Below are 26,864 nucleotides of genomic sequence, written 5' to 3'. Positions count from 1 at the left end.
AAAAATATTTTTGTGCATTTTTCTATATTTTGCGCGTTCAATGTATAGATGAAAAACAACAACAATAATATATTTTCACTATCCAAACATTATTAAAAGTCGAAATGACCAAAATTGCTCTCCAGGAAACGTTACGAACACCTTTGGTTTGGGACATGTGAACCATTTTGCTAACCCCTTTTTATATCAATGAATGCTTCTGTTTCCTTTTGTTGCTTTTGGTGCGAGAAATATGATTTTTTTTTCAAATATTTTTAATTATTCACAACTACAGATTTGAAGTTTTCCATTTTTACATTTACGATTTGTTTTTAGTGACGTGCGCTTAAATGTTCGAGACCTAATGCATTATTTTTAATGTGTTTTGGTTACAATTTGGTGAGAAGTTTTATTTGGTGAAGAAAACTTTTCCTAATCTTCAATGTTTCTTTATCTTTCGGTTTTTTTTCGCATTTTCGTGTGTAACATTTGTAGAGTTATTCTGTTGTTATATTTTCACTACCCTAGACTGTAGGTAATATTTTTAAGCACTTAATGAAGACTTATTGCTTATGTTATAAAGAAACTCGAGAATGACCCTAAAATTTATTCACAGAATCTAATCCCTCAATTGCATGGATAAAAATTCGTAGACTATATCCTTAATATCTCGAAACCCTTGCATCTTTATATTCTCAGAAATTAAAATCGGTATTTAGCATGTTTTCAACATCTTTTTTAATGTAATCAATAAAAAACATGCTTATATAATGTTTGTTAAAAAGAATAAAATGGGACACACATAGTCTGGACTACAAATTGTCCAAAAAATGATTTTCATCATACAAATAACAACAACACCGGATTTATTTTTATTTGCAACTAAAACTATGGATTTTCTTTGCAATTTACCATCAAACGATTATTATCCAAGATAGCTTGAACAAATCCTAATTCGTATTAACCCTCATATTCTAGATACATTGATATGCCTACAAGACGACACATTCAGGACGAATTTTCTCCACGGCCGCCCGCACAGCCGTCCGCGGCGCTCACTTCCGCTTCCTTCAAAACCGGAAGTCTCAGCACGGTGCATGCGCAAAGCGACGGTGCCCTAGTGGGGCTGAAAAAAGGAAAGACGAAATCAAAGGTATTTATCTATTGACAGTCGATAATTATGTTTTTTTTTATGTTTTTTGAATTTAGTGATTTTTATGGTATGTTTAATCCTTGTGTATTTAAGTAGAGATGGTTTAACAGAAAATAACAATTCTAAAATAAATGTTAATAATTGGGCTCCTTTACCAAAGTGTCTTGTATTAAAGTATCCATCCATCCATCCATCCATCCCATCCCATCCCATCCCATCCATCCATCCATCCATCGCCTGTTTGCTTGCATCGGTTGTGACCCGTGGTAACCCATGTGAGAACCCCGTTAGGTCACGTGATTCCTCACCCTGATAATACTAGTATGCAATTCCAACTAAAATTGCTTGTGGATGCTCATTGTTGATGCCTAGTGACCCCATACCATATACACATCTTTTAAATGTATTTTTTGCCGAAAACTAATGGCCAAAAAACATTAAGAATTTGTAATTTTGTTTGCAACTGAAATCGAAATGAACAGTTGTATTCAACAATATTTCATGGCTGAACAAGCCTAATTCTATTTTTCTATTAATTTCGGTACTTGTTTACATATATCCATTCTTTACACATTAAAACGTTTTAACTGCTGCCAATATTATATCTGATAATCAGGCATCCAAATTTCCCAAAATTGTACATCGGATACCTTAAGTTTATGATTAAAAACTGCACGCTCACAGATAAAACGTTTTGCAAACTTTTTTTATTTTATTTTTGTCTTAGAACAAGCCATTTGTTTGCGAAAATGCATGTAAACAAGTGACATTAGACTGCAAATAAAAGATCAGATCGAAGATGTTCATATTCATGTACAAAAAATGATGTGTTATATGCATTTTTCTTAAAGCGTTAGTAACGCTTTTAGCCATAAAATATATTTTTTAGTACGGAAACATGAACATTTGCGATCTGATCTTTTGTCAGCAGTCTTATATCACAGATATTAACTCCAAAATTGGCTCATTCCAATACAAAAAAGAAGTTGTCATAACCGTCGATTTGTGGGAGTGCAGCTTAAACTTTTGAATGATTTTTTTTATTTTAGAAATCGCCGACCCTGAATGTTTTACCAGAGGAAGCCAACCAGATATACTCGTGGTACTTCAATAATTGGTCAGGTATGTAAACTTTTGACTTTAATGATTTGTCAGGTGTGTAAACGTTTGACTTTAATGATTTGTCAGGTGTGTAAACTTTTGACTTTAATGATTTGTCAGGTGTGTAAACTTTTGGCTTTAATGATTTGTCAGGTGTGTAAACTTTTGGCTTTAATGATTTGTCAGGTGTGTAAACTTTTGGCTTAATGATTGGTCAGGTATGTGAACTTTTGGCTTAATGATTGGTCAGGTATGTGAACTTTTCGCTTGAATGATTGGTCAGGCTTGTGAACATTTGGCTTTAATGATTTTTCAGGTATGTAAACTTTTGGCTTTAAGGATTTGTCAGGTGTGTAAACTTTTGGCTTAATGATTATTCAGGTGGGTAAACTTTTGGCTTAATGATAGGTCAGGTATGTAAACTTTTGGCTTTAATGATTGGTCAGGTATGTGAACTTTTGGCTTGAATGATTGGTCAGGTTTCTAAACGTTTTGCTTTAATGATTGGTCAGGTATGTAAACATTTGGCTTTAATGATTGGTCAGGTTTGTGAACATTTGGCTTTAATGATTTGTCAGGTTTGTGATCTTATGGCTTTAATGATTGGTCAGGTTTGTGAACTTTTGGCTTTAATGATTGATCAGGTTTGTGATCTTTTGGCTTTAATGATTGATCAGGTTTGTGAACTTTTGGCTTTTTTGTTTGGTCATGTGTATAAAACGCTTGGCTTTAGTGATTTAACAGTTGCGTGAACTTTTGGCTTCAATGATTTTTCATGTGTGTTAACTTTTTGCTTTAAAAATCGGTCAGGTGTATAAACTTTTGGCTTCAATGATTGGTCGGGTTTGTAAACATTTGGCTTCAATGATTGAACAGGTTTGTAAACTTTTGGCTGTAATGATTGAACAGGTTTGTAAACTTTTGGCTTAATGATTTGTCAGGTTTGTAAACATTTGGCTTTAATAATTTGTCAGGTTTGTATAATAATTTGTCAGGTTTGTGATTTTTTGGCTTTAATAAATGGTCAGGTTTGTAAACTTTTGGCTTCAATGATTGGTCAGGTTTGTAAACTTTTGGCTTTAATGATTGGTCAGGTTTGAAAACTTTTGGCTTTAATGATTGGTCAGGTTTAACAACATTTGGCTTTAAAAAAATTCAGGTTGTAAACGTTTGGCTTTAATGATTGGTCAGGTTTCTAAACTTTTGGCTTTAATAATTGGTCAGGTGTGTAAAATTTGGCTTTAATGATTTGTCAGGTGTGTAAACTTTTGGCTTAATGATTTGTCAGGCGTGTAAACTTTTGGCTTAATGATTTGTCAGGTGAGTAAACTTTTGGCTTAATGATTTGTCAGGTGAGTAAACTTTTTGCTTTAATGTTTTTTATTTTTTTGCTTTATTGATAGGTCAGGTTTGTTATTTTTTTGCTTTAATGATAGGTCAGGTTTGTTAACTTTTTGCTTTAATGAAAGGTCAGGTTTGTTAACTTTTTGCTTTAATGATATGTCAGGTTTGTTAACTTTTTGCTTTAATGATATGTCAGGTTTGTTAAATATTTGCTTTAATGATATGTCAGGTTTGTTAACTTTTTGCTTTAATGATATGTCAGGTTTGTTAACTTTTTGCTTTAATAAAAGGTCAGGTTTGTTAACTTTTTGCTTTAATAATAGGTCAGGTTTGTTAACTTTTTGCTTTAATGATAGGTCAGGTTTGTTAACTTTTTGCTTTAATGATAGGTCAGGTTTGTTAACTTTTTGCTTTAATGATATGTCAGGTTTGTTAACTTTTTGCTTTAATGATAGGACAGGTTTGTTAATTTTTTGCTTTAATGATAGGTCAGATTTGTTAATTTTTTGCTTTAATGATAGGTCAGGTTTGTTAATTTTTTGCTTTAATGATAGGTCAGGTTTGTTAATTTTTTGCTTTAATGATAGGTCATGTTTGTTAACTTCTTGCTTTAATGATAGGTCAGGTTTGTTAACTTTTTGCTTTAATGATAGGTCAGGTTTGTTAATTTTTTGCTTTAATGATAGGTCAGATTTGTTAATTTTTTGCTTTAATGATAGGTCAGGTTTGTTAATTTTTTGCTTTAATGATATGTCAGGTTTGTTAACTTCTTGCTTTAATGATAGGTCAGGTTTGTTAACTTTTTGCTTTAATGATAGGTCAGATTTGTTAATTTTTTGCTTTAATGATAGGTCAGGTTTGTTAATTTTTTGCTTTAATGATATGTCAGGTTTGTTAACTTCTTGCTTTAATGATAGGTCAGGTTTGTTAACTTTTTGCTTTAATGATAGGTCAGGTTTGTTAATTTTTTGCTTTAATGATATGTCATGTTTGTTAACTTCTTGGTTAATTGATATGTCAGGTTTGTTAACTTTTTGCTTTAATAATAGGTCAGGTTTGTTAATTTTTTGCTTTAATGATTGGTCAGGTTTGTTAATTTTTTGCTTTAATGATAGGTCAGGTTTGTTAAACTTTTGGCTTTAATGATTGGTCAGGTTTGTAAAATTTTGGCTTTAATGAACGGTCATGTTTATAACCACTTGCAAAGTTTTCATTCAATCATATAATAATCCTTATGAACATTTGATAAGCTTATGCGCGCCATGTATCTGGCTCTCTTGAAATCAAGTGTTTTAAACTCCTACTTATCATGCATTAAATAAAGCGTCTTAAAGTAAACATGCTCTTGAAAACTTGGACTTAAATGCTGTTTATTTCATTGTTGAAGTCAATCATTAAAAGAAATATCACTAAATCGGGCACTAAACACTGTATAGTTTGTCCTTAAAGGGACTTGCTCATGTTTTCACACTTAAAAGAGTTTTCATCATTATGCGTCTGAAAACACGTTTTAGCACAATCAATTTTCTCGTTGATACCAAAGTTTTAGATAAAAACTTTAATAAGAGTATGCAAATACTGGCTGTAGTAGGGAACGAACAGTCAAGAAAAGAAAACTGATACCAAATCGACTCTCCAACAAGAACCCATACTAAATTGACGGATATTTAAACCTTTAGTATATACATTGGTAGCATCACGTTATAATGCCAATTAACCAATCACGCTACAGTCTTGTGCTTAATCTCGTTACTAACCTTTTTAAAATGTTGGACTTATAACTTCAAACTTAAAAGACGATATTGACCATATCTCAACATTTGTTGAAGGGTTTGTATGCTATCTCGTACTCTCACCTAATAATTTGGCAAATTTTATTTTGTAATAAAACATTTTTTCCGTAAAGAGTGCATTTTACAAACTATTAATTAGTCCCTTGAAAGTTAATACATTAAGTATGGTATTTTAAAGGTACATATATGTATGAACTCCAAGTCATAAATAAGTATTGAATTTTCAAGGGTATATGTACTTCGGGACATAAATAAGTACATGCATACAGTGAATTCTAAGCGATTTAAGTGAAAACAACCCACTTTAATTTGAACTTGATAAAGTGAACAATGTAACGTATGGGGTATTATGCTCTCAACATATGTTTTTCCAGTTTCTTACTTGTCCTTCGAACAAGGACGCCATAGATATATATCACTCGTTCTAACACTTGAAGTGCATTGTTCGTGTTTTTAGATTAATATTACCAATATATTAAATTATGAAAGTACATAATTTTACTTTTATTTTATTATTTTTCTATTTTCAGACGTTAAAAGAAATGAATTCCTGCACAAGTTCTTGCTGAAATTAGACCCCAGACAACATTATTTCGTCTCAAGTTTCTTGACAGTAAGTTGATACTTTTATGGACAATATAGGGACCCCACTGTAATTTATACTACTTAAATAATGACATTATTTAACATGGAGGGTTAAGCAAAACATCATCAATCAAATTCAGCCTGTTATTTTCAAACTCTGTCCTTCAATTTATCTTGTTTCCCACGGGAACTCCTTCCCAGATTGCATGGCAACGAAGCTTTGAGCTTGTGCAATTCTTATTCCAATGACACTGGGCCGATTGTTCAGAACTGTGTTAATGTATAATATAAAGTGATATCCGACAGACTTATATTCCTAGATACTATGTTAAAAATCCCAGTATGATTAAATTTATATCATTTAAATTACTAAATTCTGATAAAAAAAAACTCTGTTAATAAAATTAGCTATTTCTGTATTAAGGCTTTTAAGATAAGTCACATACATATATGATATATTTTATAAGACATGTTCACGTTATATTGCTGTTAAATGTGTTAGTTATGTGTATACCATATGTATTGTTGGTATAGTTACCAAAATTTTTATTTGTTACATGCATTACTTATTTATCACATGCATGCTATTTTGTTCATTTTTGCATTCTGTGTTTATAACGATGAACTTTATATGGTTAAGTTAAATAAACATTCTGTTCTGTTCTGTTCTGTAAAAAAGTGATTAACGACATCGTTGTTAAAGTTGCACTCTCACAGATTAAACGTTTTGACAACTTTTTTTTGTCTTCGAACGAGCAAATGTATGCAATAGTGCAAGAAAACCAGTGGTATAAGACTGCTGACAAAACATCGGATCACAGATTTTTATATTTGATTTCAAAAATTGATGCATTATGCATTATGCATTTTTCTTAAATCGTTAGTTACGCTTTTAGCCATTAAACAATAATTTTCGAACGGAAATATGAAAATCTGCGATCTGATCTTTTGTCAGCAGGCTAAAATCACCGGTTTGTAGATATGTATGCAGAAATTGGCTCAGTCCAAGACCAACAAATAAAGAAGTTGTCAAAACGGTAAATCTGTGAGAGTGCATCTTTAATCTTTAAACTTGAAACATTTAATGATGTGATCACATATCTAAATGTAAATTAAATAAACTTAAACAGTTGTATCAAATATTGTAAGAAATGCAGCAGATCACAAGTTTATCCACTAAACGTTTACAGCAGTAATGATTTTAAAAGTTGAAAACGTTGTTTACTTTGGCAAACATCTGAACAGTCGGCGGAAATGAACTTTACGCTTACATTGCGTGCATCACATATTTTACATTAACATGCACGTTAAAACAAAGAGATAAACACACTTGAAACAAATGATCCTAACAAATGTGTTTTCTTGCAGTCACGCCAGTATAAAGACTTCATAAGTCTCTTGCCAGAAAATATAGCCCTCAAGATATTAGACCATCTCAGCGTGAAGGACCTTCTGAACTGTTGTATGGTAAGCATATTGGTCATATCCATCAACCTCTGGTGCCATGATTACAAATAGTCTCAAGTCTGAGTTCAATTCGAAAAAACGCACATCTTTATTTCATTGTAACTTATTTTATTGATGAGTATTGATGATGACATTTGCTGAATGTTATTACTATTTGAATTATTAGCAATTATTCACATTTATCTTGTAAAATGAATCGAAAAGAGGTGAGTCTTTTTATGTTTTTAAAAGTGCTTTTCTGAGTCTAAGGATAAACTTGGACTTGAGACTGTTCATAATCATGGCCCCTGGGGTGTTATTCAATATTTGTCTTAATTGGATCTAAGAACGATGTAGCTAATCGGATTGTGTGATATAAATAACGGACCTATACAGTAAATAAAGTCAATGATGTATGACCATAAGTTTGACTGAAGTTGCATATTGATAACCAACCCTGGTTTCAACTGTTCTCATGTATGTACCTTTTTGGATTCCTGAATAAAAAAATATTGACAGGCAACTAATTAGAAAACATATACACCATAAAATAACCGCCATTAATAAAATTTGCTCAAATAATGCAATACAAACTAAGTCAATGCTTATACGGGATGTATTTCGAACGGTTATCGTCATCTAAGATTCAAATTCTACTCGTTAGAGACTCCTGGGGTTGTACTCAAAAACCATCTTAGATTAAACTTAAAATTAAGATTAAAATTTAAATGTTTTGATTGGCCTGTATACTAAGCTGACCAATAGGCGGAATCACTGAGGCATGTCTAAGGATAAGGATAAGAACGATATTGAATGCTGGCCCAGGACATGTCTTAATTTCCAATACTGGGCAAATCAAAAAAAAATTACAAGACAATACCAGATTCAATCACGCCTACTAAACGCCAGCTCCACCACTCATCTGTAGTGCAAATGAAATGAGCTGTAGACACTTCCATGGTGTAGCTCTGTCTTTTGTTTATTTGTTCACACGTGAGTATGACTAACATTTCATCTGATATTTTTATAGGCAATTTTCGAATATCGGAAAAAGTGGTACCGTGTAAGAACACTTTTACTGCAGGTAAGTGATGGAGCTGGCGTTAAGTAGGCGTGACAATGTCATATTCAAAATTATGGAAATGAACTTGCATTGATTTATTTAGGTATGCAAAAAGTGGAACGCCTTGGCCAACAATAACGGCCTCTGGCAACAGCAATGCGAAAGAGTTCGCCTCGAGATTCCCGTATACGAACAGGATCTGGCCGATTGGAAACAAGTTTACAGAGAAAATAAGTCACTAAAGGTCAACTGGAACGATGGGAATTGTAAAGTTACCGATCTCAAAGGACACAGTGATAGGTTGGTTGACTGATATATTATATCACTTGAACCTATAAAAACCTTAGTATTTGGATTCACAGTCTTTCATTTTGAACATCCAAGATATTTCATTAATGTATTAGACTGATTGTATAAGTTCCTATGTTCTACCGTACTATTTAAGCGTACAAACATCAATGTCACATTCCATCCGTTCATCGCCATGTTTATATATCATTGCATGAGGATCTCGAGTTTCTTAAAGTCATAGTTCGAACCTCGTTCTTATTTAAAATAAGCTTATAATGTTATAGTGACCTGTGTTATTTTCGATCGCTATCAAGATAACTTTGCTTTAAAGTGGCATGTATCATAATCAATCGCTATCAAAATAGCTTTACTATTTTGTGACCTGTGTGATATTAGCTGTTATTAAACAAACCTTTTTTAGCGTGACCTGTATGTGATATCCGATCGTTATTGAAATAACCTTATTTTAGTATAACCTGTGTGATATTCGATGGCTATTGAAATAACCTTAGTATAACCTGTATGATATTCGATGGTTATTGAAATAACTTTAGTGTAACCTGTATGATATTCGATGGTTATTGATATAACTTAAGTATAACCTGTATGATATTCGATGGTTATTGAAATAACTTTAGTGTAACCTGTATGATATTCGATGGTTATTGAAATAACTTAAGTATAACCTGTATGATATTCGATGGTTATTGAAATAACTTAAGTATAACCTGTATGATATTCGATGGTTATTGAAATAACTTTAGTGTAACCTGTATGATATTCGATGGTTATTGAAATAACTTAAGTATAACCTGTATGATATTCGATGGTTATTGATATAACTGAAGTTTAACCTGTATGATATTCGATGGTTATTGAAATAACTTTAGTGTAACCTGTATGATATTCGATGGTTATTGATATAACTTTAGTATAACCTGTATGATATTCGATGGTTATCAAAATATATTTGGTTGATAGTGACCTGTTTGTTATTTGTTAATAATTATTAAATTACTTTATTCTAGTGTGACCTGTGTGATATTCGATCGTACCCGGCTTGCCAGCGGGAGTCTTGACAAAACAATCAGGGTATGGAACCTTCAGACGGGAAAGTGCCAGCACATCCTGAAGGGCCACATTAAAGGGGTCTGGTGTCTCAACTTCTTCACACAAAACCTGCTCATAAGCGGCTCGTTCGACGGCACGATTAGGGTGAGTATTATATAAGGATTGCATTTTATTTTAACTGCGTTTATAGAGTTTTGAAAGCAATCACCACACGGTCACGAAATGCGATTAATTGGAACACCTCGGATATCTCCGCAATACGACTAGCCTTGGATGTATGCCCGTGCATAAAAAATATAATATTACTGATAATTAACTATCGTGTTTTAACAAGCGAAGTGTTTTATTGTTTAACTCTTAAGAGTAAGCTCCTAAGGCTTAACTGCTAAATTGAAATTGCAGCGCGATCTTCTTGCAGCGTAGTTAAATGTAAAGAATTATGACATGTTTAACAAACCCATATACATCCAAGGACAATTGCCGAAGTCCTCCGATTTGATATGCGATATCATGGTAACAGGGCATTGCAGTTCAGGGCAAAATGATCGACAAAGTTGACTCAGGAAAGTGAATAAAGTTTAGTACGTATACTAAACACGATGTATCAAAATTAGGTTTATCAAAATGTAATTTTCTGTCGAGTAAGTTTGAGAAATTTAACATCTTTTGAAAAACAACGGCTTCAACAACTGGATGATATTAGTAGGTACTGTACGTTTGTAATATATTGTAATAAATGACCAGGTAAAACAACTTGTTAGTCATGCAGAGCATTGTAAAGTACAGCTGTACTATATTTAGGATAAATTGTTGTATCAAAGAACAAATATTATATTTTTTAAAAGATAATTAACAGGGAAGACAACCCGTAGAGGACTAACAAATAAGTACTTTTAGAGTTACTTGCACAACAACAATGTGTGGATTATTTGTTTCTCTGAAACAAAGCACATTCACGAAGACAACTTTCTAATGTATGTACTAAAATATATATTTACTGCCCACACACTGGAGTCGTACTGATCAGAATAGAACGGACCATAACAGAACATTACTTGTTTTACCAAAAGTTCATAGACCCATGTTTTCGAATATACTGATGTCAACTTGGGTATAATAAAACTGAGTTTAATGTCCATTTAACATATTAACGTTCTATATTGTATTTAAGAACCTAATATAAACAATTGTATACTATAGATAAAGCGAACGAAAGAAACATTTTTAAGAATGTACTACAAAGGAAGGCGTAATTTGGACGCCTCGGTGACTAGTTGTCCCCTAGGGTTTAGCATAACTAAGTTAAAAGTCCACTTACTAAATTTACGTTCTCAATAACATTTTTTTTCTGGTTTAGTTCATAAATCTTTGTTTTATTCTAGATGAAGTTTACTAATCTAATTTAAAAGTACTGTAACGGTCCGCTGTAGGCGGCGGATGTGCGTTCATAGTATAACATTCCTGTTATAGACGGAAGTACGTTCATGGTACGTATGTTTACTTGGTTGGTAATATGCAAAGTAGCAACACCCGGACTCTGTGTGGATTAAGAATTGTAATGTATATAAAGGTTGACTCCTTCAGAGTTTAGCATGCTTTTCTCTGAAGGGATCTGTTGGCCTTGTTGACGTCGCACGTTACAGTTCCTATACGACAGGCCCAGGACCATTACTGTTGTAACGAGGCTTTTATGGTCAAAGAAATGTAATGTTGACCTTGCCTTTGATCCTATGAAACGTCGCACTTAAGTACGTTACATAGCCGTTTTTGATATATATTATGTTTCATGTTTCTGCAGCCTTGTTTTGCGAAGATAGTTTCTTGGTAAAAGTTTTATTATTACGAACAACGAATAATCCACGACCACGAACTTTCGTTTCTGTGAATATTAAGTTTGAATCATAATGCAGTCATTCTTAAATGCATGCGAAACCTCATTTAAGTGACACCTTTGTTCAAACTCAATACATACACATGTATAACAAACATAAATTTTGAGTAATAAACCTTTAACTTCTTTCTAAATAATGCGCTTATGGAAAATATTAATTACTGATAACATTATTTTAACCATTTTTTAATAGCTGAAAACGTAGAAATATTAAATGATTGGTGAATGCTAAAGAATTTACAGTGATCTACTATCGTTTCATAAGGTAGAAATACCGTGTTTTCTGCACCTTTCTTACAAATTAAACTTGATATCCATCATAAGAACCATTATTTTCCCCTTTATTCATTCTATTGGTATGTTAAAACAGTTGTAATAATAATGGTAAATCTTATTTTGGTGTAAGAGTACATCTTTAAATAATATGTGTTGAACTTTCGCCATCGGCTGGGACTTATCCACTGACGGATACCATCGACATCGGGGAAACACCTTGCATTACGTAAATATTGAGTGAAATCCAATATGTCTCTAGCGTGCAGATTGGGTCAAAACCAATACCAAATAAAATAATGTTCTTTCATTGCAGGTTTGGAATTTACGAACAGGAAAATGTCAGAAAACGATCCTTGCCCACGACGGTCCAATTTGGGCTCTTGGTAGAAGACACGACATTCTAGTCACTGCCTCACAGGACAAGCTGGTATGTATATAACGTCATCAATAAAAAAACATTACGAGGAGTGTTCCTGAAAGTAAAACTAGTAAATCGAAATTATTACGCGATATACTTGCAGCGCAGTTAACTGTCAGGAATTGTAAACCTTTCATAGTGCATCTGAGGATGTTTTCGATGGATAATGGCCGAGGAGTTCCCATTTGGATTGTCCAATACACTAACGGAGAACACTGCATGACGAGAATTGTCAAAAAATATATATATTTACGCGAATCTAATTACCAGGACCGACGTTGAGAAATGTTATTCTCTGAACCTTGAAGCCATATTTACTATAGACATAAATCCCATTTATTGTCTTATGGATATTTATTGGCTGGTAGAGACGATATCACAATGGTTAATATTATGTTTGGCCAAAATATAGGACCGCTGGTTCCCTTTTAAACAAACATAAACGGGCCACATGGCTGTCATATTCCCCACACTGTCTGTAAACATATTTATGATGTTTTGCAAGGCTACTGTTATTAAAGTAACTGAATCAAGTGAAGACATAAATCCCACACCTGCGTTTTTTAGAAATAATAACTAGTTTCTTCATGGAAACCGTTTATATATTCGACATATTATATGCTTTAAAGTAATGTATAGAGAATTATCAGTGGAATCAAACAGTTATATAACATTATAAATATTTTTTACTAATTTGAAAGTTCTGTCCGCTCTTACTTTCAAACCTAATATAAGCGCGCACAGAGCTGGGACACAAAATCGACGACGTCAATTCCGAAATGACCTTTCGTTCGCATCTTATTTCTGAAAATCTACAATAAAGTGTTTTTTATATGTGTTTAAGGCATATACAAAAAAATCGTTTCAATGTAATATTGCAGTTTATTTCACCGCTTGAACACCAAAAGTAAATATTAATACAGCTTTTCGTGCTCATTCAATAAAATATATTACGATCTTATATTGAAGCAGAAATTATCCCCTTTTTTCTAGATATTTAAAGGGGTGAAAGCACACACTTATGTTAATGTTATTTTCAGGCAAAGGTATGGGACATCAACCGCTGTTTTCTGAACCAAACGTTGGTGGGTCACACGGCGGCTGTGTTTGCAGTTGACATGAGCGAAGATGGTAGCCTTGTTGTCACTGGATCCGCTGATAAGGTACGCCTAATGTATTGTCATTATTGTAGTTGATTTCAGACGGTTTTAGCCAGCTTTTAAAGAGGACAGAGGAAAAGGAACACTGTGCAAATATGTAAGACGGGTACATTGTATTTGGGTGTGAAGACCTTTAATATTAGCAACTTGAGAAAAAGTGTTTGGAATTGTGTTTAATTGAAGTGATATAAGGTTTCAACTGCCAAACATTTAAAGTTTATATGTATTTATACTCTGACAATTTCTTTTTTAATTGCAATTGTTTGATCAGACAGACGTTAACGGACAATGATTGACCAGTATACGGATATAGCTGTGTGTTAAGAAAATTCGGGTTTCGCGTTACACTTATAGACGTGTTTCTTATCAGCGGCATTTTAGCAATTCATGGTTTTAACGTTAATCTTTATTACAGAAGCGAAGTATGTACATAAAATTTTATTTCTGGTTGACTGTCTGGATTATTGTTATCAGCATTGCGGAGTGGTCAGACCAGCTATATATCAATATTTATTATAGGAAGACCAACAGGTAATAAACGTTGGGTTTTATTCTTTTTGTCCAGATAAATATTATTTTACAGTGTTAACTTGTTTGTTCGTAGAATCCAAGTTTTCACTCTCAGCTATATTTCCTGGGACCAATGACTATTGTATGAAATTGAACATTTTTGGGGGTTTCGCCAAGGTTAGCCAAAATGCTTCTTTGATTGGCCAATATTATCATTATTAACCAATCAAATCTATTGGATATGCGAAATAGCCGAAACATAACATTTTGATAACATAATAAGGTCTAATTCAAATGGCCCATGGATTGTATTCCGTACTCGTCTTATTTGGATCTAAGAACGATGTAGCTTAGCGGATTACTCGATATGAATAACGAGCCTATATAGTGAATGGAGTCAATGATTATGACCATAAGATTGACTTAAGTTTTATATTAAAAACCACTCCATTAATATTAATTTATTGTTGTCTTTTAACGTGTTATTTGTATGAATAAGTTCAAATTGTTTTTCAGTAAAGTGAATTATTGCATAAATAAATTCGCAAAAGTAAAGTCCTTTTGTTCAATTGCTAGTTTAAATTACTACGCGATCTACTTGGAAAGTAAAGATTTCTGACATTGTCCATATACACCCGAGGTAGTTTTCGGTGGAAAATGGCCAATGCCCTTCGAATGATGTAAACACTTTTCATTAGAAGGAATCCAATCTCGCAAAAGTATGCCCTTAAGCAGATTGTATTGATCTACTTTCATTGGTTTTTCATGCAATATTTGTTTGATAGAACATTCACCATGCCAACGAGCCTTTTATGCCAAAGTGGACTGACCTGGCCCCAATATCATAAAAAACTAGTCAAATATCCATCTCAATCTAAATTTATTTTATCTTATAAGATAATAAAATATCAAGTGTTGAGTTCGAACTTATCTTATGTTTAGACCCAAATATAATTGACTCAGTTTTGCCTAAATGAAGTGACCACTTATTATCAACAAACCATTGACTGACAAGACAAGATGCAGGTCATCTTTCAATGATATTTCCACAGAAATTTTACATTTACCTGAAATAAGTATGCCAGAATCATAAGCGTATTTAAAGAGCTTGTTTTTAACCACGGCTGACATATCGTTAACATAAATCAAAAATAAAAGAAGGCCAAGTATGTAAACCTGAGAAACTCCACGTGTTATAGTAGCTGTAGTAGAATGTGTACTGGAGACATCAACTAGTTGCTTTCGATCTGAAAGCTAGTATTCAAACAGTTTTTAAAATGTCATCACCAAGTCCTGCTGATCGAAGCTTCATGAGTAGGATTGAGGGATCGACTGTATCGAAAGCCTTTTGGATGTCTATCAGAATCAAACCTACTAAATGTCCATCCTTATGTTATCTGTTAAATGGATTTGACATGCATCTGTTGAGTAGCCGCTTCTAAACCCAGACTGAAATTTATACAATAACGTGTTTACTTTGAAGTATGATTCAACTTCGTCATATACAACCCTTTCATAAATCTTTTATACAATACGCGGTAGTTACCTACAGAAGTTGTGTCATTCTTTTTAAATTTAGGCACTACTCTAGTTTATTTAGGATAATCTCGTACCACACCCTGAAGAAGGGATAAATGTATGATGAGCAAGAAGTTCGGCAATGATAGAAGCTCCATCTTTAATAAAACGAGAAGACATAACATCTAAATCTGTAGCCTTATTAGCCTTGTTAAGGCCTGCTTTATACCCAATTTGTATTGCAGACATCACTGGATGGGATATACCGAATTTATTTCGACTTGGTCGGATTTGTATTAATTGCAGAATTACATCTCTTGCGTGTCTTATTTCGTGTGTTACATATTTATCTTTCATGAAGATAATTGCAGAATGTCCGTTTTTGGAACCTTGAGAATGGTGCGTCTGCAATGTAAATATATCATTGTCCCTCAATTGCATTACGTCTGGCAGAAGGATGCAGCAAAGATCATTTGTCCAGGGTTCTGTTTTGATATAATCTGCTTAAATGAATGTGAAACGCTCATTGGTAATACATTTTAGTAAATTTTAATTTTAAATTATTGATCTGCAAGGTTTGAGGATGAAAAGTGAATATAGACTTTCGGCTATGTTTAAACATGGGCCCTGTTAACATCTCATTGTTGCAAGATGTCTGAACATGTTGATGCAGTGTCCGCTGTACAGTTTGAGAACCAGGGGTCGGAAACCATATAATACTTTTTCAAATATTTGTGGTTAGGTATCTGTATGCATACAAATATTCTTTGTAGAGCGTCATCATTCGTTGGTGTAACCTGCTTACGAATCTAGGGTTGAAAAAACCCATTACTATCAAGTTTGAGATGCTTGTACTTTAATACACAGTATTGCAAACATCATACCATTTACGTCACTGTATAATTACACTTATGTTACACAATACCTTCAGAGTGTCCGGATCTGGAATATCGAGAATGGACGTTGTCTGCGATGGATTTCCGTCAGCCAAACCACGTCAGTCATGTCCGTCAGTTATAGCCAAGGTCACGTGGCCTGCTCCTACGGCGAAACAATTTGCGTCTACCGCGTCGAAGGGCCTACCAAGCTTATCAGGAAATATCTGGACATTGTCAATGAACATCAGAAGAGGTAAGGATTGTTTCTGGTCATGTTTTATGATATGAGTATAAGGATGTTAAATCGCTATTGTAACTTGATGGGTTTATGTTGATTTCGTTTAAAACATCAGCAATTGTTAAGTGTTTGTTTCGTGTTTGTCCGAATGAGCTGTAGACATTTCGTTATATATCATTTATGATTATAATTGGCCCAAGTTTCAATATTATTAAGGAAATCATCATCATCATCATCATCATCATCATCATCATCCTCATCATCATCGTAGACGTCGTCATCATCATCATCATCATCATCATCGTAGACATTATCATCATCATCATCATCATCATCATCATCATCATCATTATCATCATCGTAGAAGTCGTCGTCATCATCATCATCATCATCATCATCAGCCCCATCATCATTTCATCATCATCTTCATCATCATCATCATCATCATCATTATCATCATCATCATCAGTTTCATTGCTCATTTATAAAATGTATTGTAGTGTTTCTACGAATCGGGGCAGGTATAGTATTTTTCTAAAAAAATATGAACAGTTATTTTCTGCATGCTTTCAAAATCAGTAATGGTGATGATATATTTATGATATCCAAATACAGTTATAACCAGCTCTCTTATGCTGAATCCCATTACAGTGGAACCCCGTTGGCTCGAATTCCATTGATTCTGGTTGACTCGAACTCCAAGAGACCGGAGAAAATATCTCTAGCCTCGAGAAATTCGAGCCACGCTACAATGCTTTAAATAAATTCAGTAGAAAGAAATCGGTTCTTGATATCCACATCGAACCAACCAGATAATCGAGCAAATCAAATTCGTGCAAACAGGGTTAGACTGTATTTATTTACATGCATGTATCTTCCGTTTGAACCAAAGGGCTCCCTGTTCAAATTTTCCAGCCCATATTTCGATCTTTTTGGTTATTGTTGTACTACAAACAAAAGTGTATATGTCCAACAAATCCTAACTTTTCACATACAATTTCAAAATTCACCGGCTTAAAGCTTTCATATACTGCTGGTTTGTACTATAGGAATTAAATCAGTTCACAGTAGTATCGTTAACGTCAAAATATTGCTCTTTACGCGTCACAAATGCGTTCAGTAGTTACACAATATCTTCAACATCATCAGTTTGCCATTTCCCAAGCATACTAAATTGTTGTGAACACATTCACATGTAGTATGTGAACGACTGTACAGGTTTTGCTAAAAGAAGACACATAGTCACACCTCTTTCTCGTTCCTAAACCTCATTTCATTACTAACAGAACTAATAGTTATCAAGAATATGATGGTTGATTTAGTTGTTCATATTGACAAATGTATGAAACATTTGGCCGATTGTTCAGCCCTTTGTTAACAACGTCGTAAATGTGATCGTTCTTCATGTTTAAAAATGTACTGCTCTGGCAAATGTAATGGATACGCATGTGATCTGCAACATTTAGATAAAGATTTGAGACAATCTTTCCGCTGTTTTTGTTTTTGTTTACACATGTGAACACAAAGTGAAATGTATCATGTTTAAAAGCTAACAGCAATGCCAGATGTACATTGTTCACCTTATCACAGTTCTGAACAATCGACCCATTGTTAGTTTAATTAAAGGTTTTAATAAGATTCCTTGCTGATATTCAATTATTTTTCACCACAATGTGTCAGTATTATCTTAAGTAAGTTACAATTGTATATCTTTATCGAATATTAAGTATGGACATGTATAAACACATTTTTAAACATCCGCCATAGCAATAATCAATTTTGTCTGTTGTAGAATTGAATGCCTGAAATTTCGGATATCAGACCAGACCAAGAGTGAGGGCGTGATAGTGAGTGCAGGAAAAGACGGACGCCTCAAATACTGGGACATTCAGAAGTAAGCGTATAGATGGGGCGGTTCAAATACTGTGACGTAAAGAAGTAAAATGTCAAACACTGGGGTATGGCTAAACGTACCTCATTATCATTATCAAAATCACAGTTGATGAGACGATTCCATTGGTTCCGTTAGGAAATCTCCGAAAATCTGACCATCAAATATGTACAGACCATCAAACTTATGTTTTCCGGTAAAACAAATGTACTGGCCAAAGCTGGAATTAAACAAACCAGACACAAAGACCACTCGCCTCCATAGAAAGCTAGCATTGCAGTGTTTTTAAACAGTATTGAAACATGCGGTTCTATTGGGGAAAAAAGCTGTCTCCCTTTATTTTAACGATATTTTGTAAGTCAACTACCCCTTGGTAGCATAGGCATACGGCTTATTGTTTGTATCTTAAATGTTAATTAATATCACTTTGTACACATATAATGAGATACACAAAACATCTGAGATATTAAATGTCTTTGATATACGAAACAGAAACAAGGTATGTAACTCAGACTTACCGGATATCACGGTAAAGTCCAGGTTATTTCAAATTTCTTAATCGAAACAATCCATGCCCAGCACTTGAAAGGTTGTTATTGCACTTAGGTTAAATAAAATATCAACCTTCTATCATGTCGTCCTTAAATGAGTGGAAATATCATGTCTCCCAAGGTGAAACATCATTCAACGTTATTTCTTAATGGCAGTTGGTTGTAACAGATAATTCAATTAAAGATACATTCATGAAAGTGCCAAGTCCCATGACTATCATTTCATTGTAAAATTACAAAAAACATTTTGCAAATTTAACTGAAAGAAATTTTAATAGCATGGTTTCGTGTTCTTTTTATCTCCAGAGAGAAGAGTATTCAGACATTTGTTGGACACAAAGGAAAGGAGGTCAATGCGATTCACTTTGACGAGTTGCGGATTGCCAGTGCAGCGCATGACAACAAAATAAGAATCTGGGATTTCAATGTCTAGTTGGGCAGTTGATCTTGTTTTATAAATGTCCAATCTCTCGCCAAAGAGGTCGAGAGCTGGACCCCAGCCAGGGTCAACATTCACTAAACGTCTTGAGTTTGAGTTTTTGCCTCACAATCAGAAATAAAAGACTTTCATTTTGTTATAAAGATGCTGTTACAGATGGGAAGATGGTAAACATTGTTCTATCAAAAACAAATAACGTGTTCTACATCAGGCATACATATTTTGTCAAAATGAGTTATATTATATCTATTTTGAAACAATTCAAAATTTAGTTTTTTGAGCCTGAGTCTGAAAGTCATACTTAAGACGCTAGTGAATACGGACACATGCTTCTCAAACCGGACACTAGTAATTTAATCGAGAAAACCGACCCGAATGTGAACCATCTCAGTAATAAGTTTTCTTCACAGACGAACTTTATAATTAAGCCTAAAATACCTATGTGTAAGGCAATACCCACCTACTTATCGAAACCCCTAGTTTTTGTCTAACCTAATTATATATGTTTCGGTTTTAAGTTGTTCCTGACTGTGAAATCCATTCGTGTTGACTACAAATTAAAAAAACTATGTATTAGTTATTTAAAACACAATATACTGGAATGTCATGGTGATTTGTATTCGCAACTTGCTTCCTTGTTTTAATAATACATAAAGCAAACCAAAAAGAAGACAACCCAACTTTGTCCCTACCATACCTAGAATTTGAAGACCCTAAACTAAGATATGTTTTAGGCCTTACTGAATAAGCATTGTCTAGTTTCACAGTCCATAGGATGTATTAATTGTCGATACATTTGTGGCCTCATTCAGACACTTTATATTGTTAATAAAAACGTGTTATGTTCTAATAAAATATTCTCGTGATCATTTACATTTTACGACGGTTGCTAATCAGCGGAATTGTGATTTGCAAACAGTTGGAAGCTACAGATTCCAGTATGCACAAGAAATGGCGAAAACAACAAACGAGGTTGTCAAACTGGAATGTGGAACCGTTTGTATAGCTAATTGCATGGTTATTAGTATGCATTTTTAAGTGACCGATTAGATTATTTATGGACATACACAGGCGTGCATAGATGCGTCAAGCTCTATCATATATGTATATATTTTGCTTTGTTACAATTGATAATAGTCATTGAGAAAAAATATTCACTTTCAGTATTATTTATTTATATTTTATTGCCTTGTTATTTTGTTTGTTATCCAATATCACAATAAAATAATTTATTGAAAGTTCGCACTGGTTTTGATTTATCAATGCTCATTTGATAGCAATCTGTTTGTTGCCCAAGGTTTCGTGCTGGGCCTTTGAACGGATGGTACTGGCGATAGACCACAGTGTTTTACCATATGTTTCATATTGACATTAAACGTGGCATTTCAATTAAAAAGACCCAATTGAAAAAAAACAAGGCAGCCGCAACTCTAGAACGATCCAAGACATAAAGTTCAACCACAAGAATACATCACGTTGACAATTTACCCGACTGCCAATCTCGAGTAAAAATACATGAGGCGAACGCCAATAAGTTATTTGGCTACAAACCACCAATTTGCAGACTTCCACAGGCTATGATTTTTCAAATATTGGAATTTGAAAATATATGAAAAAACGCATTTTTTATTGGACGGCAAAACATTCAATCACCATGTACGTTTGATGAGATCATTTACTCTTTTCGACTGGGTTTCTGTCGTCTAGACGGAATTGAAGACGTCATGTTGTCTCGACATTTTATCTGAATTGACCAGATATGCTGGATTATTTAGGTTGGCAGGTAAGTTATTGATGCAAAATTTATTTTTAAATGTTATTATGTTTAACTCATTTGACTTTAATGAAATGAAAGATTATGATTTAAGAACAGATATAAAGCAGCAATATTTGGCGCCTTTTAACGCATATATATAGCCTATCTCTTTTTCTGTACACATATCATATTTTTTTGTTTTGAGCATTAATACAATACGAAATAAAGATATATAAAGGATTTACTGCGTATACGCAATGATATTGAATAAATGCAACTGATGTCACGAATCAAGACAAAATGTATATGTACAGAAACATTCTCAAAACTTTTTGTCACATGTAAATTTTAATATTTTCTTTAAAATGATTTTTTAAACAATTGAAACAAAATGGATAGTCAACACAATTCTCGTAAAAATTGAAAAAAAAATAAACATCAAATGAAATCAATTATGAAGATTAACAACACGAATACATTTAACAGCGAACATTAAATTTCAACTACCTTAAAGGGCATCTCCCAAGGCTACCATTACAGATTCTTTCTCGTCATCTTCACAGTTCTTTCTGGAATATACCCACAGGAGACTCAGAAAGGACATGAAAAGCAAGAATATAGTTATGTACTGATAATTAACACGACCTAGTTGTCATTCAATCGCTCGATTGAAACATAAAGGGATACTATGTCGTCAATAGCGTAATAGCATATGATAAATTTATTGACCTCCTCCAACAAATGATTTGGTTGCTTCATGGTACGAAAGGTGTAATATTGGATTGCATGCATCATTAGTCAGCGCCCAGGTGGGCAACATATTACGTAAAATAAAATAAACGTGTCGCAATATTCACATTGAGTAGTCACGTGGTGTTTGTAATTGAAACCGATTAAAGGATTTCAAAAATGTATCGCAATATATCCTTACACGGATCTAGCGTATGTCAATATACATCGCGATCCGCGTCTTGGTGTATCGCTCCTACCCTTTTGGTACACATTGACTGGACAAGAGTCGTCACTTGGTGTTGAATTAAAACCAATGTAAGACATTTTTAACCCCCCCCCACATAGTTTAATCTTCAAGATGTAGGTTCAATGAAATATCATAAGATTCTGTTGAGGTTGCGAAACTCTACTTGTTCCTGTGTTTGGATAATAAAAAGGTCAGCAAACAATGATCACCTAAGTCATTACGTTCTGCCATCTTCCAGAAAGGATGTAAGATTTTTAAATACAGTTACCAATTTGAGATAGAATAGTGTTGATAATATTATACTCCTTGTATTCAATTTTATGTCCAATTATAAGTGTGTCGAGGCTATTCATTTTTTTATATATACAATGCACTGGTTAAAGGTGTCATTTACCTTCGACCAAAAATGAGAAATATACGAACAATTAATAATAAAGAACTCTCTCCCATCCGGTTTTGTACCTAACGATTTAATTAGCTCTCGACGAAGGAAAATAGAGTAATATTATGTGACATTTCAAAGGATTTTAACAGAGTATGACACAGGGGACTTTAACATTAACTCGTATCAAAGGGCATTTCTGATTCTCTTCTTCCTTGTTTTTCAAATTACGTATATGATCGCCCCCAACGAGTTGTTATTAAATGGCTCAGAATCAACTCTTTTGAAACTCGAAGCAGGTGTTCCTCGAGGATCCATCCTCGGGCCACTGCTATTTATTGTTTTCATTAAATACATTGTTAAACAGATACAGTCAGTAATACGTCTCTTCGCGCAAGATACTAGTTTATATGTCCATGTCGACGATCCTGTTACCGCCTCGGCATCTCTAAATACGAACATTCACAAAGTCTCCCAATGGGCAGAAAAATGGTTAGCTTCTTTCAATCCACAAAAAAGAGTTATGTCACGAAAACAAAACAAACAAATTCATCATCTAGTGTTCATGTATGATACACAAATACAAGAAGTCACCCCACACAAACACTTTGGTCTCACTTTTTAAATCGACGACACCTTGAACGAACATATTCGTATCACAGCAGAACATGCACGGAAAAGAGTTCATGCCTTAAGAACACTGAAGTTCACACTCGACAGAAAGTAACTTGAAATAATGCATGTGTCATACATCAGACCCACCATGGAATATTGTGAAGTTGTCTTGGGATATCTTACCCAACGAGATGAACATGTACTGGAACAAGTTCAACTCGAATCACTCAGAATTATTACGGTAACTACAAAACTTGTCTCTCTTAAAAAACTTTGTGGAGAATCTGGGTTTGAATCAATTAAGCTACAACGAGAACAACATAGACTTATATTGTTTTACAATATGGTAACGTCACTGATACCTTCACATCTTCCATCTCTTGTCCCAGACCAAGTAAGTAATGTTACTTCCTATAACCCCTAGAACTCTTCTTCTACAAGGAACTACTTTTGCAACACACACCTATTTGCGTCGTTGGAACGAGTTTCCTGTACATGTCAGAGGATCCGAAACACTTCCCATTTTCAAACGTAAACTTTCTTCTCTTTTTAAAATACCAGATGTTCCGTCATTTTATTGTGAATGCACTCGCAAGGACACACTAAATCATTCACGCATTAGGAATCACCGTAGCACTCTTCGAAAGCATTTGTTTTTAAAGAATATTATTCAAGATCTATTTTGTCAATGTGGCCAAATCGAATAACCAGAGCGTTATTTCTTTCATTGTCAACTACCACTAACAGAGACAAACCATTGTCAACCCACTTAACATATCACTATCCAGTCACTTCTATTTGGAAACCCTCAATTAAACGAAAATTCCAATAGAACCATATCCAAACATGTTCATAAATTTATCTCCGACACGAAAAGATCTTCTTAGATGCAAGGCCTACTCAGGATTTCCCCTTATTTCGGGCATGACTAGTCTAAATTTGTACTTGATTCCTTCTCCTTCCAATACACTTATCTAATTCGTTTCTGATACCATTGTGCTAATCGTGCGATTGTTGACCTTTTGCATGAAAAAAACTAACATATCGTGGTATCATTAACATGTGACATCATTTTTCGTAACGTCATGGCGGGGGTACCGTTCACATTAACACGCGGTGAGCAAATTGCGTCCTAAAAGGGTGAAGCTAGACGTGGAAAAAGCGCATCAGAATTCAAAAAAGTGTTTGAGGAAATTGCTTCAGAGTTTCCCATCGGATATAGTACAATCAAGCGATGAATGCGAGAATTTAATAATGGGCAAAATACCGTTAGCAAAAAGCACTTGTGCGGAAGAACGTTTGCGACAAATAATGAAAATGTTGAAAATGTAGTAAAACAGTTCAACATGGATTGACGATACAGATGATATGAGATAGCTTATGAGTTGGACATAAAGTCACGGGTCGGCCAACACCTTCTAACTAAACGTTTTCAAACGAGAAAAATCGCCGCTTGCTGGGACGCCCACATGCTCTCAGAAACCAATGTGTGAATATCGCTCGCTCAATCCTACAAAGGTACGATGAAAAAGGCGTTGATATACTGCATAAATCGTTCATATTGGTAAATATTGAATGCGATCCAAATGGAACCTGAGCTGAAGCGACAAATAGTGAATAGCACACCTTAAACTCCCCAAGACTGGTAAAATTCCGCCGAAATCAGAACTGTACCAAGATGATGATGATACTTGCATATGGTTTTCGCTGCGTGACATAACAAAGGGTACCGGCGGGTGAAACAGTAGGTAAAAAGAGTGAGACAAGATGTTTCCTAGAACTATACTGAAAATACTGCATTTTGCATGACAAGGCGTCACCTCACAAAAGTAAGGTTGTAAAAAAGTTACTGGAATGAAGTTTTTTGAAAGTTTCTTGCCAGTATTTATGTATACAGGGTTTTGAAATACAGCGTTGGAATATATAAATTATGATATATGTCTTTATTGGTAAGATCGTGTAACTGCTTTTGACCGTATTGACCTTTGTGTTTACATATTACGTTGATTTAAATATATGTTCTACTTGTTTAGGATTGATTTTACTATTGTATTAACCTCTAAAATCAAGTCACATTTCATTTTATTTTTTTTGCATTTCTTTCTCACGTCTATCTCACCAGAGTGATGATGCTATGCGTACCCTGCGTTAAATTTATCACCATCAAACCCCTGATGAATGAGAATGTCTCGCCAGCTAACGGAATTATAAAGTTTGCTTTGTAATAATTAATACCATCCATTGAATGAAAATTTTATCTTTAGTATTATTTATTTCTTCTTTATTGCCTATTTACGTGGACAACTTTTAATGCATGTACTAAAGTATATATTTACTGTCAATACACTAGAGGCGAACTGAACAGAACAAAACATTTTATGTACCAAAAGGTCATAGACCCATCATTCCGAATATCATACGTGTCAACATGGGTATAATGAAACAGAGTTAAAAGTCCATTTGAGACATAAGCATTTTATATATTGTATATGAACCTTATACAAATCAATTGTATATTACAGATAAAGCGAACGAAAGAAAGTTTTTTATGGATGTACTTCAATGTACAGCCTATACACGAAGGCGTTATATAAGAGCCTCTGTTATAGATGTCACCAAGGGCTTCGTATAATTAAATTATTAGTACACTTGCTTAGCTAAGGTCCTCAATTACATATTTTTTATTTAGTTCATATATGGTTTTTATTCTAGATAAAGTATTCTTAACTACACGACAGTCTAGTCACTACCTCACAGGACAAGCTGATATGTATGACGTCATCAATAAATCATCTACGAGGATTGTCCCAATCGGAACACCTCGGTCATTTTCGATCGAAACCAACCTCGGATGCACTATGGACGGTTTACAATGTCAGGGGTCTGTATATTAAAGAAAAAATAGTTCGCGTAGTAAATTAAATTTAGCAGTTACACCTAAGGACTTCGCTGTAAGGAGTCTTAATATTTGAGCAATAAAACACTTCATGAGGAATGAATTTGGACTTAGTGATACAAATTATAAAAACTACAACAAAATAATACTATTATTATAATCTTTACGAACTATTTCTACTGATGTACCGGCATACATTCGATGTTGTTTTCGATGGGAAATAGCAGAGAAGTTTTGATTGGGATTGTTCAATACACTTAAAGAGACACAGCATTACAAAAATGTCAAAACAAAATATTTTCGCGAATCTTATTACAAGGAATGACGTCGAGAAATGTTTTCTCCGAACCTTGAAACCATACTTACTATAGACATAAATCTCATTTAATGTCTTATGGATATTTATTGGCTGATAAGAGACGGTATCACAAAGGCCCAAGTGACGGACCGCTAGCTCTTTTTAAAACAAACATTAATGGGCCACATGGCTGTCATATTCGAGGTACCGTCTGTAAACATTTGTATGATGTTTTATAAGGCTTCTGTTATTGAAGTCACTGAATCATTTGATGACCTAAATATCTTCTTGCACACCTGCTTTTTTAGAAATAATACCTAAATATGTCAAGGCAACCATTTA

At 33.9% G+C, this 26,864-nt stretch overlaps 1 protein-coding gene across 2 annotated transcripts in view; it reads left to right on the top strand.

Annotated features, from left to right (window-relative positions):
• The window catches only part of LOC128236846 (uncharacterized), a 34,066-nt gene extending 13,241 nt beyond the window's left edge, over positions 1 to 20,825 (top strand). The window contains exons 6-17 of one of the 2 annotated variants that reach the window (XM_052951969.1): positions 958 to 1,132; positions 2,182 to 2,254; positions 5,901 to 5,983; positions 7,324 to 7,422; positions 8,568 to 8,764; positions 9,784 to 9,970; positions 12,307 to 12,420; positions 13,452 to 13,574; positions 16,531 to 16,730; positions 17,216 to 17,236; positions 18,508 to 18,609; positions 19,464 to 20,825. In XM_052951969.1, coding sequence (XP_052807929.1) covers positions 958 to 1,132; positions 2,182 to 2,254; positions 5,901 to 5,983; positions 7,324 to 7,422; positions 8,568 to 8,764; positions 9,784 to 9,970; positions 12,307 to 12,420; positions 13,452 to 13,574; positions 16,531 to 16,730; positions 17,216 to 17,236; positions 18,508 to 18,609; positions 19,464 to 19,590 — 1,501 coding nt within the window. In that variant the 3' untranslated portion in view covers positions 19,591 to 20,825. The remainder of the gene's footprint in view (positions 1 to 957; positions 1,133 to 2,181; positions 2,255 to 5,900; positions 5,984 to 7,323; positions 7,423 to 8,567; positions 8,765 to 9,783; positions 9,971 to 12,306; positions 12,421 to 13,451; positions 13,575 to 16,530; positions 16,731 to 17,215; positions 17,237 to 18,507; positions 18,610 to 19,463) is intronic. The other variant, XM_052951970.1, reaches the window with a different exon arrangement.
• Positions 20,826 to 26,864: the final 6,039 nt, after the last annotated feature.

This window comes from Mya arenaria, chromosome 6 (assembly GCF_026914265.1).
Source record: "Mya arenaria isolate MELC-2E11 chromosome 6, ASM2691426v1".
Taxonomy (NCBI): domain Eukaryota; kingdom Metazoa; phylum Mollusca; class Bivalvia; order Myida; family Myidae; genus Mya; species Mya arenaria.
Note: the sequence above shows the minus strand (reverse complement) of the source record. Positions and strands in the feature narration are given on the sequence as shown.